The 15,690-nt window shown below is 39.9% G+C and overlaps 2 protein-coding genes across 4 annotated transcripts in view; one reads left to right on the top strand and one right to left on the bottom strand.

Moving 5' to 3' along the window:
• Nucleotides 1-59: 59 nt before the first annotated feature.
• On the top strand, nt 60-10,342 carry KNOP1 (lysine rich nucleolar protein 1). The gene is made up of 4 exons (XM_030482633.1): nt 60-1,454; nt 4,968-5,036; nt 5,527-5,604; nt 7,890-10,342. The coding sequence occupies exons 1-4, from the start codon at nt 60-62 to the stop codon at nt 8,199-8,201; spliced, it is 1,854 nt and encodes a 617-aa protein (XP_030338493.1). The 3' UTR covers nt 8,202-10,342.
• Nucleotides 10,343-11,334: 992 nt separating this feature from the next.
• The window catches only part of VPS35L (VPS35 endosomal protein sorting factor like), a 55,204-nt gene continuing 50,848 nt past the window's right edge, over nt 11,335-15,690 (bottom strand). For all 3 annotated transcript variants that reach the window (XM_030482630.1, XM_030482631.1, XM_030482632.1), the window contains 2 exons: nt 12,635-12,781; nt 11,335-12,082 (listed from right to left, as the gene is read on the bottom strand). In XM_030482630.1, coding sequence (XP_030338490.1) covers nt 11,984-12,082; nt 12,635-12,781 — 246 coding nt within the window. In that variant the 3' untranslated portion in view covers nt 11,335-11,983. The remainder of the gene's footprint in view (nt 12,083-12,634; nt 12,782-15,690) is intronic.

Below are 15,690 nucleotides of genomic sequence, written 5' to 3'. Positions count from 1 at the left end.
CCACAAAGCCTGGCACTTGTTGAAGCTGTGCACTAACATCTCCATTTCATTTGCTTAGAATGATAAAGAAAAAGAGAAAAGAAGTTCATGAGGAACCTGTACAGAAAAAGAAAAAGGTGAAAAGGAGTAGGAGCCAGACTGTCACTAAAATTGAGAAAGATGTTCAAAACGTCATTAAAATTGAGGATGATTACGAGCTTGAGACAAAAACAAAGGTAAGGAAAAAGGAAAAATTAAAAGATGAACATTCAGACCAATTAGAACTGAAGAATAATAAGAAGAAAAACAAGAAAAAGAAAGCTGGCTCTGAATTACTGAAACAAGCACATTCAGAAAGCTTTGTGAATGTAGAAGGCCATCTGGATTCAGAACCTAAAGAAGAATCAGAGGAACAAATTAAAACTGTCAAAAAGAAGAAAAAAAAAGTCCAGTGTCATTCCTCCTTATCATTGGAGAATAATGAGAGGAGTGATGTGGAGCTTTCAAATCATGCAGATGGTACTAATGAAAATGAATTTGCTTTTAAAAAAAGCAGAAAGAAGACTGCTTTGAATTTGGAATTGAATGGTGAAGTAACCAAGAAAAAAAAGAAAAAAGGCATTTTTTCTTGTTCAGTAGAGGACATTGAGGACAGTGAACATGAACAGTCTGAAAAAGTTCCTAAAAACCCACAAAAATATATTTCACAAGAAAAACCTTTTACAGGCAAAACCCATGGAACAGGTATTACCCAGAATGATAGGGAGAGTTATGTGAGAAGAAAAAAGAAAAAGAAAAAGAAGCCTGACTCTTTTTTGCCACTAGCAGATAATCAGGACAGTATCTGTGGAGTTCCCGATAGCCCCATTGCATTAAGTGACTTTGGAAAAAGGCAAAGAAATAATTCTCTGGAAATTACACTGACAAATAGAGAGGAAGAGGACACTGCTGAGAACTCTGGAAGTAGCAGAGAGACCAAGAAGAAGAAGAAGAAGAGAAGAAAAGATATTTCTTCCTTAACACATAAAGATAATAAAGACTACAGTCACAGAGTTCCTGATAAGCATCTCCCAGCACAGCAAGAAATGGAGTCTGAGGAAGAAGAGCTTTCTGGGAAAAAAAGCAGGAAGAATATAAACGCTAATCATGAAGTCATCAAGAAGAAGAAAAAGAAGAAGAAGAAGATTCGGAAAGAGGAGGATTCAAAAGTTTTGTTAAAAAATGACAGTGCGTCGAAAAGCCAAAAAATAACACTATTAGAAAGCACTAAAAAGAACCAAGAGAGGGAAATGGAGCAAGCGGAATGTGTCACAGGGGACACTGTAGATGGGGTATTATGCAACAGTAACCACACACACTGTGACAGAAAAAGGCAAAAAAGAAAAAAAGAACCACCCCAGGACTCTGCTGAAGAACCGGGTTCAAAAGCAAACGCAAAAAAGTTCAAAGGAGAAGACATGGGAAACAAGGCACTGGTAAGTTGTAAAGAAGAGGATGTCTTTGCTAAGGAATTGAAAGCTTTTTAGGGGAGCAGTTTCCTCCTGCAGGCTGCTCTGCCTGTTCGGACTGTTGGGATACATTTAGGTCAATAGGGGCTTCCGCTGGGGTTTGAGAAGCAGGATCAGCTGATCTCTTGATTTCAGCATAGAATAGTTGTGAAACGCTGCAAAATGTTTTTTAATGCCAGCTGTAGTGGTGATCTAGTGTTTCGGCTGTGAAAATGTAAATATTACAAAAAAGAGAGCTAGTATGTACAGACATCAGTGTTGTTCTGTCCCACCTTCCGTTGCTCTTGGCAAAGCGGCAACACTCCCGTAAACCACGATTTTAATACCATGTCATTTAACCTGAGCAGGTTGGTAACATTGGCAGCGTGAGTGCATCTAATTGTGTTAGACTTTTCCTTAAGCTTTTGCTGCTGTTGATGCTGGAATTGCATTGTTAGAAACAAGGGGGAAATTCAGCCAAAACCTGTTGTCTAACTTGGACAAAGCTTTAGAGAAAGTCCTAAGAATTCTAAGTGTAGACTAGGCCTAGAGCACTATGTATGAATTCCAACAGAAAAATACTAGAGAACCTAAACTCAAATTCTTAATTAAAAAATAATAATCTATGCAAGACAATAAATAGATACAAGAACTGTGGAAATTATACCTGAAAGTAACTGGAATTGTATCCAGACTGGCTGTTAAAGGAAATCCCATCCTAGAGTCTTGCAGTACTGCCATTTCTGAGGTGAAAAAACCATGGAGAGGAACTGATGAAAGATTTGAAATATAGAGGTTTCTTCTTTGATTCCCTCCCCCAATTCCACCCCCCCCCCCCAAAAAAAAAGGGCTATTAAGATCTTGTTTTATTGCTTTAACTTTCTTTTTTTTAACTTCTTTTATTTAATCTGATTAGGATCTTATTTTAGAGCTATTTAAGTGCCTAAAGATAGTACCTACATGCCTAACCTCTGTTGTTATTGTTGGGAATTAAGCTGTGAGATGTTCAGAAATTCAGTAGGTACCTATCTGTATTTTTACTACTTAAACAACTTTGAAAATGGCTCACTGCAAGTGACGAGGAGCCTGTTTTCGTTTTCAGAGGTAATGGGAAACTGCATTCCAGTCATTTTTTATCAAGAACTTTGGATATTTGGCTCGTTTAAAAGTCAAGATCTAATAAATAAAACATCATTGAAGATTTTTGTAAACTAGGGACAGGGCAGGCTGTAGCACTGGCTGCCTCTCAAGCCCGCTTCATGGTGTGCTTTGCTTTGCTATGCACTCCTGTATGCAGTTTCTTCATGCATGTTCTGTGGAAACCCGTCAGCTTTCTGCTATCTGGCTAATAATTAAATACAGATTTATATAAACAGGTTCTTCAGCTTTCATGGAGCCCCAGATAGATGCTTTTCCACAAAGGTTTGTGTTGGGAGTGTGTATGCTTCTCAGTTACCAGGTGAGCAGATGTTTGGGGCTTTGTCCTTAGGTTTCTCTTTGTGACCATTCAAAGGACAAGGTGGTTTTATTGCTGGGATATATTTTATAACTAAATTGACATTGCCTTTTGAGACTGTTAGACATTATTTGGGTTCTTGCAGCCTCTCACTTTCTGTGGAGGCAAGATAAGCCTAACAACAAGTAAAATCACACGATGAATTACAATGGAAAACACAGCAAATACCTTGCAAACAATTGAGGAGATGGGTGTAGGGTGATGTATGTTTTGTTTCTCTTTCCCATATTCAGCTCTGTCCTTTAATAATAAGAAGTACTTGAGGGAAATTCTCCTGAAGATTGAGAAGTCTCAGTAAATCAGTTCTAGAGAAAACTAGTTCCTGCCAGGCCAAAAGACACTGCTGTAGTAAATGGCTGATAACATCAGTCTTGCATTTAACTGTGCCATAGTCCTGACACATTTTGTAGTCTACAGTGTGTCACACACACTGCTGCATGCCTTGAAAAATCCTCTGTTGGGCTTGTGCAGCAAGCAAAAGAGTGAGTTTTTCAAGACAACGTGGAGTGATACCCACTTAATATCAATGATTGCTGTTTTTCCCATTGGAGACCATTACAGTCAACTTGGGCAGAGTGAGGACCTGGTTTACTTCTTTGAAGTTATTTGCCTGCAATCCTACCACTTGTGAACATGCTCCCCTTCCATGAAGTTGGGGGAAGACTGCCACTCCTGGAGGGGTAATTTTTGCCATGCAGCAGCCTTCAGCAGGCCAGCGACAGGCTGTGAATTGGCAGGGATGAGGGTGCACCCTTCCTCCTTCCTCGTCTTCCACTTGACCTTCCAGCTAGAAAAAAAAGTAACATTGCAGCTGTTTGCAGAATCCTGTCACATCAGTTCTGCATGTTTTAATAGATCTGAAAAGACAGTACCAGGCCATCTAGAAGTAAAATTGGGCTTTCGGTTTTTCCTTTTCATCCAAGGGAACGAGCTCTCCTTATTGCAGACAGTGTCCTCGCATTTTTAATGGTGCATGTACTTGTGTGTGTGTGAAATCAGCACATAAAAGGTGGCTTTGGAAGACAAGCTAAATCATTCATGGCTTTAAATAAAACTATAAGCCCTAAAAAAAGTAACAGCAGCTTTTGCTGACAGAAGTATGTTACAAATCTTTTCCTTGTCTTAGTGTTCCCTGGCTATTTCATGCTTGGATTGTTATGTTAGCTGTATCAATAGATCTTCCCTTTGGCCACCTTTTCCAGGCTGGTCTAAAGCTTATGGCTCTAATTTACCCCTGTCCTGGACTTATTACTTATCCCGTTACACTGGATGCCCCAAAATCTTACCTTTATTCCCAATTTGGAAAAGAAAGGCTGAGGGCAGTGATCTAGAAGTGCCAGTCAATGGGAGCAGAACCTGTGGAAGGGCTGCACTTTAGAGAAGTTGTAAGTATTTGTCTGCTTGGGGCCCCTGACACTGATTTACCTCTTGCTGTCCTGCCCACCCATACCTGCCAGAGCTGCTCTGTCTCCACATCAGCCTCCCCATTCCTCACTCCCAAATGTGGAACTAAAGTGCTGTTTGCTGCCATTGTAATGTATGTATGTGTGTGTGTGCATGTATGTGTGCACCTCTCCCTGTGCTCTTCCCAGGTTTTTTAACTTATTTTAACTTTCACTCTTTCTGTCCCCTACTTGAAATATAAACTTTTATGAAATGGTTTAATTTGAAGTGACCCTGTCTGCAAACATTACTGTATGTGCCAGTGATGTTGGCAGGTCCATTTTAAAGTGTGAATTTAAAGAAATCCCTTATCCTCTTTGTTTAAAAGGAAAAGAAAAGGATCTCTTGCCTGGGGAGACAGTCTCTCCATAGAAATATACAGCTTTAACTGGCATTTCCAGCTTAGATTTGACTATTTCTTGCCTCACAATAGTACTACTTTATTGCCTGGTGGTTTTACTACTTTTGTAGTCAGAGCTGTGTAAATTCTTATTAACCAGAATGGATAAAAACATTCATACAAGCTTTTTTCTGTTTTACAGGAATATGGGGATGATGTAACTATTGTTCAGGAAAAAAAAGGAAATTGCGATGAAGTTAACATAGACAAGGTATGCTTTGTCTTAATCGTGTAAGACTTAAAGCAATTCAGCATTTAATGTATGCATAGAATTCGTAACGAAACACCTTTGTTGCTCATCTATGCCAAGATTTCCCTGGATAGAGCTCTGCTTAAAGTGTTTTACCTTCCATGGGTTAAGTCCAAAATGTTCAGCTCCAGTCAACGTCTAAGTAGCTTATTAAGTTAAATACAGGTTTCTTTGCTTCTCATTAGCTTTGGCAGTTTCAGTGTAGCTGTTACGTGCAGTTAGAAGACTAAATATATCGGATACAGCAAAATGTTCATATAAAATACCACTAGAAAAATCACAGTTCTCATGTGGAGCATGTAAATGGATCACATGCAACCTTTTAACTATCCTTGCAAAATTCTGAAAAGAACTAATTATTTTAGTCTTCCCTTATCTTTTCATTGTGAATGACATTAACTCATTTAACACACAGAAGATAGTGTCTTGTGCTGTTTTTTCTGCATGCTAGGTGAGGCGGCAGGCTCTGCAAGAAGAAATCGATAGAGAATCTGGCAAAACTAAGGTTTTCAGTCCCAAAGTGGACAAGGTATGTATGAACTTAGACCTTGATCTGACAGAAATACTGTGTCCCAGAGCAAGTTCCTGAAAAAAGCACTTACTCTTTGTATGTGGCTCAGGTGCATGGCTTGTCACAACATTCTTCCTTTTGACTGTAAATTTAAGGTCACGCTATAGAAGAAGTTAGTACAATCCCAGGAGAGGCTGGGAGCTGACCAGTGAGCTCCAACAGCAGTTGGCATTGTACAGTGCTGTAATTCCAGCATCAGTCCTCAAAAGCAACGTTTTCTCTGGTTCCTCTGGAGAATGAGCCACGACAAAATGCTAAGAGGCATTTTCTGCTGACCGTGAAATACAAATAATTCTAGACTATGGATATAGCAGTGACTGAATTGTTTCTGAATTGTTATGTGGAAGACATTGAGATAGAGGGGTGAACATAGAAAGGTAAAAGGGATGACAACTGATAACATGTGTGTGATATTTACACTCAGTCCTCTCCTAACTTTTACATCTTTCTTCTACCTCTTTGAAAGATGATTCTTTATTCTTTGCTTTTGCAGCCTACTCAGCCTGCCTCCTGACAGCTTTACAGCAAGGTAGTAGAAACTGTTGCAGTAGTGTAGTAGGAGTAATAAGATTCAGGAGGAGAGAAAGCTTTGCTTATAATTCAGTATTCTGAGTTGTTTCTCACAAGACTGCCAGTATGCCTAGAAAGTTGGAATATACCTCACTGAAATGCCAGGAACAACTCCTGTAGGTTTTTACACAGTGGGAGGCAGACGGCAATAGCTCTGGAACTGCATCTATCTAATAGTCTTTGAAGTCATTGAGAAAAATGACATCCTTGGCAGGGCATCTCCATTCTGTGGAGATCTGTCTCTGTTTAGTAGTACACAGAAGAATAGAAAATTAATTCATCAGCTTCACAGAGTGAGCTGGAAATGCTGCAGCAAAAGCTATGTGTAGTGCCTGCCAGCGCTTCACTTCAAAGAAATTACAGAGTTTGACAAGCCATAATTATTTCTGCATCTGTGCAGATGTCTCCCATTCCAAAGGGAGGACATGTATTTATGTGTATGTGCACATGCGTCTGTCACAGAGCTGGGCTTATACAGCAGTTTGTCTTTGAGCAAGGTAAAAATCCTGAAGTAATATGGATAGCTTTAACAGCAGGTATTCTGGCCTCTGATAGTGAATGATACTCCAGCCTTGCATTTTTTTAGCTTAAAAAACCTGCTACAGCTTGCCTGCAATATTGTGTAGCATGCTGTGTGTCATGTTGGCTGTCGAGTGGAGAATGACTGCTTCATGCAAGCTGTAACTGTTCAGTTGGAAGGATTTCAGGCTTACATAAAACACACCACTAAATTCACGTTTTTTCCTTTGATGTAGCCAGCTCAGTCTATTTAATATCACCCCCAATTTTAAAGAAAAAATTGGGAGTAGCAGTCCTGCCAAAAATAGTTACAAATTACTCCAGAGCTCCTAGATACAGCTTGGGAGTCAAATAAGATCCTTAGATAATGAAGCCTGTTCTTAGGTAAGCCGAAAGTTCATGAACTTTATAAATCATATGGTGTGTCTTTGGTTATCCACAAACGGCTGAATTCTGATTTTACTTGGACATTGGCTGTTCTCTCAGAAGGGAGACAGCTGCAGAGAAAAGAAAAATCCTGAAGGAGTAAACTAGTTCGAAGAATACAGTGAGAGGCGAATACAAGGAATAGAGCAAGCTGCACGGGAGGGGAGGCTTTCAGGGTACTATATTTAGTCCTATCGGATAAGGGTTCACCCTTAGATTTGCACCCTTGCGAGCAGTGGGATGAGACTGCAAATATTACTCAAAGCTTCAGAGCCAGATTGAACAGTGTCTCCAAAGCTAATGTAACAAAACATGGCTAAAACTAGGCAACAGGAAATTGAGAAGGTAACTGTATGAAGTGACAGAGTGAAAGAGGATTAAGCCTGTCAATTGTCTTAGAATAAGAGAAATGATTGGGCAATGTCTGGCTCTTTGAGTATTATCCAGGGTGCAGAAAAGCCAAGATTCCTAAGACAGAGGGAAAGGAGATTGTCAAAGTGCATTAAACCTTGTCTCCAGCTTAAATGAACTGAAATGCTAATGAGGATGCACTCATGCAGGGTCGTGTCATTCTTTTATCACATCCTTTGAGAGATACTACCTATGAAAGAACTCTTTCTCAGCCCTATTGTTGTAGTTGGTTCTGTTCTCATGGTACACAGCCAGAAACTGTTGTCCTTGATCTTGGTATTATTTAATTTTAGCACTAACCTTGTTTTGCTTCACAGGGTACAAAGTTTGGCCAGTGGAGTACAGCTGCTTTTCAAAGTTCTGAGCAACAAATGAAGTTTTTTAGACTGATGGGTGACTTTAAAAAGGGCTCTGTGCCTATCCAAAATCTCTCAGCAACTACAAACAAACCAAACATGGCTCTGAACAGGGAAGGGGAGGAGAAGTTACAGCAGGCTCTGAAGATGGAATTTGATAAAGCGATGGACTTGAAGCAACATAGAGGAATTGGTCTTGGATTTCAACCTGCTGCCAACAAAAAAGTATACATAGACAAATATACATCCAGATCTATAAAATTCAAAGATTAAAACTCTGAAGTAATAGAAGGAATGAAAATTCAACAGGCAAATTTCTTTTCACTTTCCACATCTTTTTACTTGAAATAAGATACAAAATATTTAAGACATTTGATTTATGAGCACTTGTAGTACAAGTTGTCAACTGCCTACACCAGAGCTGAGCCCTCACTTCAGCTAAGCAGTAAATTTTTGACACCTTTACAGTGTTTTCTACAAGGCAAGAGACAGCCTGCTTCAAAGATTGAAACTACATGGGCAATGCCTGCAACTAGTTGAAACTTAGTAAATTTTTTTAAAAAGCTGATTTAATAAACTTATTTTTAGCTACATCTCAGTGATTCAAAAGGATTTTGGTGTTCCATAAAATCTTGACATTTTTACACTCAGTGAGTGGTACAAAGTGATGGTGTTTTACTTTGAAGAAACACTACTGGTATGCCTACAAATTTGATGAGGGTAGACTTTAAACTCAGAAAGTAGTTTCTTAAATATTAGCATTGTCATTATAATAATGAATAGTGTTGAACATCCTCTATATTTTATCTGTGCTCTGGCAGCTGGATGTTCAAGCAGCAGCTGTTACCTATAAATGAAGGTAAATGCTTTCTGGACAACAGCACTAAATGTATGGATCTAGGCTTCCTAAATTATAGAAAGGAAGGCAATTTTAATCATGTGCTTATTGGGTTTATTATACATCAGTCTGAATGAAATTTCTAACCTTTGGTTTTTCAGACAGTCTGCAGTGTCCCTGGCTTTTTAATAAGAGTACAAAATGTGAGACTGCAATTGTGTATGTTATGTTCACAATTCAAGGGTCCAAAGCACTGTCTTGCTTGAAGTTATAAAAAGAGAGTGGAAAACCGTCATGTATGTTATTACTGGCTGTGCCATCTGTTATGGGAAACACTGTGAACTTCTAGTGTAGCTCTGGTTTTTAAGCAGAACAAGGTGACCATTTCTTATGTCCATGCCTGCCTTAGTGTAACAGTGGCCAACACGCAGAGGAACCCCAGCCCCCTAGAATTAGGTTACTGTCTCTACTTACCCAGGTCACTTGTTCTGCTGAATTACCTCTCGTTTTTAATAAGATCATGCCAATCGAACTACTAAATTTCTTGCTCTTTTAAGGCATCCTCACTTTCCTCAATAGCCTTCTCCAGCAGACACCTCTCCACCTGAAAGCAGCTGCCTCCAGCAGCAAATGCACTTAAAACAGCAGCTGGTTCCACTATATTTTGGGCAGCTCCTGAGGGGAAGTGAAAATGATGGAAAGGCTCCAGCTTAAGGGATTGCTATGAATCCATTCCCATACCTGGGATGAGGGAGATGCTGAACCACTTCCTGCAGGGTCTTTGAGGAAACATCTCCTTTATGGTTTTAAAACCACCACTACCTCAGGGTGAGTCTGTTTTGCACCAGTGCTCTCAAAGTTCAGTGACTGGCTTCAGCCAGCACTTCTAGGCTCAGCTTTTGCTTTACTTAAATCCAAGTAGTGGAGGTTCTGTTTTCTGTTCCAAGACAGATGCTGAATTCAGGCCCACAGCTACTTGCCTAGCAAAAAACCTGAGTTAAAATAAAGGAACAGATGGGAAAATGTCAACCAGTGACTTATTTAGGAAGAAAGGGACAGCACATACAGCTTTCTGCTGCAGAGCCAGTCCTGAATGGGTAGTGACTTGTCTTGCACTACCACTGACAATATGCTGAAGGTGATATTAGTTCTAGCCTTGCCTTTGAAGAAGGACTTTTATCCCCCATCTAGAATTGCATAATGTATACCAGTGTGTTGCTCAACTGTAGCTTTGTGGCTGGCCTGGCACCTTTCTCTTGATAATAATGTACGCATGGAAATCCAGTCTGAAAATCAAGACATACCTGTGGAAAAAAACTGTCAGGTTTTTTCAAGCAGATAAACTTGGTCTGGCCTGTATATTTGCTACATACAGAAGCAGGAGGAGGTCTATAATAAGTAGAGTGCTTTAAAATTAGCTTTGCTCTAACATGGAAATAAGCCAAAAGCAGTTTATTAGAGTGGTTGTGTTAGCTTCTAAGCTAGATGTTCATAGAGTTTACTTCTGATAACTAAGCAGAGCTTTCTGCCTGATATTGAGCTATTTTTGCACTAATAAAAACAGTAGTAAAACATTTCTCATGGCGGTGTTGCATCCATAAAGAAACCAAAGTAATACTGTGCTTCAAAGACAACAGGCAAAAACTGGTGCCTGCACGGAGAAGAGGAACAGTGGGCATGTTTGTAAGCCTGTTTTAAGAGTCTCTATTTTACAGAATCTGGAGGAACTCCACACTGGGTTTAGAGAAGTACATTTGCCCCCAGAGGGCAATTTCTGCCATACCACAGCTGCTTAGTGTGACCCACTTGGTGGTTTAGAGAGCTCAGAGTTTAATCCCACTTTCCCAGTTTGTGGTTTATGTCTCCAAGCCCAACAGGAAGAATCATCTACATGCTGTTGAGAGTTGTTTTGTGCAGCTGCAGCAAGAAGGAAAGCTAAATTAAAGTGGGACATGATAACATATTATTTCAGTATTTATGTGCACTTTATAAAGAATTATTTAAGGAACATCAGTATAATCAAAGTGGCCATGTACTAACAGTTGGAAAGGTTCTGTATCAAGTTGATACCACTTCATAATTCTCTTGTATTCCTGCAATTTTACTTAGGTTACAGACGTAGTCTGTACCAGGACAAAAGAGTCCTGCTTCATTTCTTTACAACCTTAACACAAAATACATGTTTTAGATGTACCTTGCTTCTATAACCACTGAGGAGATGAAAAACATGCAGCAAGAATGCTTTAAGAATTTGGGTGGTATTTATTATCAGCTTGCTAACTCCTTAAATATATGGTTCTAGCAAAATTGATTACTTGTTTAGCCTTAACAAAATAAAGTGGCTTTGTGCAGAAATGTGTCTTAATATCTATATACGGATTTAGCTCATTAAAATACTTACCACTAAGCAAAACCAGAAATAGATGCAAGGTCTCAACATGGTTCCTTACCATGGGACAGAAGTGGTGAGAGTGAAATGTTATTAGGTGTAATAGCAGTACATGTAACTTAATTCCACAAGGGTAAGGTGATAAATTTGTATACACAAAGTCCCCAAGAACAAAGAGATGAACTGCAAATTGTTTTATTCAGGGATAGTGTACTTTGCATACATTTCCATTTTTCTCTGCAGACAGCACTTAAAGATTCTTTCCATTTTACAAAACAACACTGAACTAAAATGAAAGCATAAACATGTCCATGAAAATGTATTGCAGAAATTAGAACAGTAACACCTTGGCCATTTTTCTCTTTTACTGGAACTGACCAAACCAATGTTGGCAGCATCCCAAAGCAGAAAGATGACTTAGAAGGATTATTATATTGAAATGCTGGTTTCTACAGAGGAGAAAGACTATTCTGCATGTGGGATGAAGTCTGGAAGCTGTGAATCGATCTGTGCACATTATCTTCTTTCTTTGTTGCTAAAATGACAACACTTAGATTTCTAAAGGCTTTTGCAACCACAGAGGTTCAAAATACCGTTTACTGAATTTAAATCAGCATTTAACAAGAATGTAGAGGTAAAACTGGAAACAAATTCAGGTTAAATTATTGCACTCAGAACAGTTTTACCTTTACCTGTGTCCAAGTAAACCTGTCACACTAAGCAAAATAAAAATACACTGAACTCCTCCAGTCACAATCTAGATCAGTGATTTTGGGCCTTGGCTACACACTCCCTCGTGCAGGTGACTCCTTGGGAAAGCGGCATTCCTCAGGTCCTGGACTGCAGAGGAAGCCGAAGGGCCAAGTCTGTGAAGTGACTCATTTCAGGTTGTTTGCTTCGCTTCTTGATGTATTCTAGTGTTGTCACCTGGGTAAGAAAATAAAGGTATTTTGAGATTTTTAATGTCTTTGTCTTTTCTCAGTTCATAGGCCATCATTTAATTTATGTGAAGGTGTTTTAAATAGACATTCAGGATTTTCTCTAAATTTCACTGGCTTCATAAACACTTGCATTTCTTGCTCCAGAGCTGGTTATTCATGTATATCTTTCTTAAAGGCTCTGGAACGCCCACTTTCCAAGCTTACGCTATGCAGTTCCTTCCACTAATAAAAATGCTGTACTACTTTTAAAGATAGTTACTGAAAACAGTTACAGCACCCAACATTTCCAGGTTCCTTAATGTGTGAAATATATGTAGAAGTGCTAGAAAGATAGAGACCACTTGAAATAAGACAAGCTGCTTATTCCTTAAGAAGCATTTAAAAATAACTGGGTTTTTTTAAGCTGATTTATTATTTAAGAGAGCAACTTGTAAAGCGATTGGCTTTATTCAGACAAAGGAATGTTACCTTTTCTCAAATGAGGAGTTCAAAAAGAACTTAAGAACTACAGTTTCTCTGCATTACCCCTTTTCCTTACCATTGTACTGGTGTCAGCAAAGCCATGCTTCTGAGCAAGATTCCAGAGATTGACTGAAAGCTGGTTTAGTTTGTTGTTTCGTAGATCCCCATGAGCTAGAATAGTGTTAAAGAAATGGAGTGCCAGCTGGCTCTGCCGCTTTAGGGTCTATAATAAGGAAAAAAATATATAAAAATCCTGTATTACCAGGTAGTCATCTCAAAATATCCAGCATAACCTCACCGGATTCTCTGAACTTTTAGAAGTGCAAGGGGCAGACACTCATTTCGTGATACACAGCAATAACTGCAGGCAAAAGAAAATGGGCATAGTTTTTCATGTCAAAACATAACAATTAGTGATAATCACGAATCAACCTAAATTGTTGTAACTAAAATAATTACACAAGACTCCTACATGTCACCCCTCTTCAGCACAGCATGTAGCTCTGACACGTTTTAACTCCAGGCTCCCTACAACTGCACAGAAATCACGCTCCCACCAACCAACCTTCAACTTACGTCACCATAGCTATATATTTTTTAGAGACACCACTATCATCAATCTAGATGGATGCAATTTCAGGCTTTTTCCAGCAGTCTATTCTACTAAAGATGGCTTTTTCCCCTGCTATTTTTTCACTGAAACTTTGGTGATACCAACATATTTGCAGCTACTTTGCCAAGGAGGGACCTTAAGGAGGACCCCTGCTTCATGGTAACCTACCATGGGGAAGCACCATGCCCTTCAGCCTCTGTGGAGGAGTTCTGGGGCACAGACAATCCTGCACTAAGCTTACAGGGTGCCACCACGCTGATTTACTAACTGCATGAAGCTCCTGAGATGACAGCTGTTCCTGTAACAGTTAGCTACATTAGCAATTTCCATCCCAAAAGCTCCAAAACCTATTCATAAGCTAAAACTACAACCATCATTTGGAATGTTAAACATACCAGACAGAGAAATACAATTGATCAGTCTAGTCCAGTAGTAGCAACACAAAAAGCAGACATACAACTCAAAAAGACAATAAAAGGGAAAGCAGTTACGTTTAAATACTACTGTAGTGTTTCTGTTGCAGGACTAACATCATTCAGGGAAAACCAGACAGAGCGTGCAGCCACCTGGCCCATGTTTTGCCACATTATTCACAAGGCATCCTGCCACACCAACGTGTATCCTGGATCAACAAAATAACCTTTACTAACTATATTTTTTTCCCATTGACCATCTAATGCCTGTATGCCTTCTGCTGAATACAAACTTCAAAGAGGTTCCTGGGAATTGCCTGGAGGTTTCCTCACAAGAAGTGGGACAGTCAAATTATTGGGCAGAATGCAAGAGCAGCAGTACTCTGGTCTGAATATCAACCAGCAAGGTTTTCCAGGCAGTACCACTGCAAATACAAAATCCATTCTTTAAAATAAGGATGATATTTTGACTAATTTGAAACGTATGTACTTCAGAAAGGTTCACACTTCAAAAAGGTTCTCGAAACACATTAAAAAGCTGGAAGAATGAGATGCACACTAACTCTCGTTGTATTGGGGTAGGTGTAACTGGATTTTGGCATCTGGTCATCAGTAAAACAATGCAAAGAGAAGAGAGAGGCAGGCTCGGGTATGCAGTAAATCCCATCACGTCTGAAAATGAGCAAGAGTCAGAGAAAAGGCTTCCCATGATGATGAACAGGAATGTTTGTGTAACATGGCACCGACCTCCAACCCAAGGGAGATACCTGTGCCAGGATGCTGCCAAGCCTGCTGACATAACTCAGGTGGAAAGATGGCACTCCAACTCACAGGATGTCTTTACAGGCAGCAAGGAGAAAGCAACAGCTCAGCCATTTGGCAGCCACAGACATCATGGGGCTAGCAATTCCCACATCAAAAGGAATTGCCAGCCTTCTAGGCAGTACATTTTCCATAATCTTTGGAATGATGCTGATGACAGTGAAACAAAGAACAAACCACCTCATCCCAGAATGTGACTCCCTTGTGCCCGAGCCCCTCCACCAAAGTGCACAGCAATGTCCAAATTTCATATAAGGACAACAGAAAAAAATAGGATCTTCCATACAAATGACTGTGTAACATATTTCACAGAATTCTGCTTAGCAATTAGAATATTCATTCCTGTCTTTCAGTGACTTTTGCCAGACATCGATGTCAGAAGGATGCCTTGAGCCTCCTGTTAGAAAAGCATTTGTGCATTCAGATATGTTGCTCCTCTGAAGGTGCATCCAGCCTGCTGCAGCTCCCATGTAACAGGCTCTGATACTCCTTAACAGCCCATCTGTGGCAGCACAGAGCTCAGCATGGCCCGTAAGGCTCCTCCAAGGTACTAAATATACCAGTCTAGGCTGAGACTCCATGCTGATACAGCATCTGTTTGCTGGTGTTACCTGAACTATCCAGCCTGAAACTAATTCCAGCACTACTGTGATGCTGGTGGTTATGTCCTTGTGATCCAAATCTAGATATTCCTAAAGCAAACCGTGACAGGCAGTCTTATCTTTCCATAAAAGCTCTCAGGTGAAGCTCCTTGGGAACCTTTTAACATCTGTTTGTTCACTGGAAAAGATCACAAGCTGCATGGGGCAGACCATGTGCTCAACTCTCTCATTACACAACTGTCCTAACACAGGGTAAACGAAGCACCCAGCACCAACAGCAGTTCATACTGACCCATTAATAATAAAAGGAAATAATGATCTGATAGAACACCAAGAACCAAGCTGCAGCTGGGAGCTCATACACCACACAAGGGGACACGTATACCCTATTTCACCACTCCTCTATCACACTGAGACGGTCAGAAGAGAAAGCGCTTTCTCTTGGATACAATCCTTGAAACAGCAGTCCTGAACCTCCCTCTAGAGTACTCAGTCTCAACGACAGCTTCTGCTGGCTCAAGGTGCAGTAATATACCTCCAGTTAAGGCAGGCTGAAACACTTTACTCCTAGCTCTATACTGGCACATTGGTAGCTTCTTCCCTGTTTCAAAGTCCTTGATGTATTTTTAAAGCTTTCAATATTCATCGTGCTGCTCACATCAGTTTTATTTCCCTCTACAAT

The sequence above is a fragment of the Strigops habroptila genome, chromosome 4, assembly GCF_004027225.2.
Source record: "Strigops habroptila isolate Jane chromosome 4, bStrHab1.2.pri, whole genome shotgun sequence".
NCBI classification, from domain to species: domain Eukaryota; kingdom Metazoa; phylum Chordata; class Aves; order Psittaciformes; family Psittacidae; genus Strigops; species Strigops habroptila.
The sequence above is the reverse complement of the archived record's forward strand: the minus strand, read 5'-3'. Positions and strand labels throughout refer to the sequence as shown.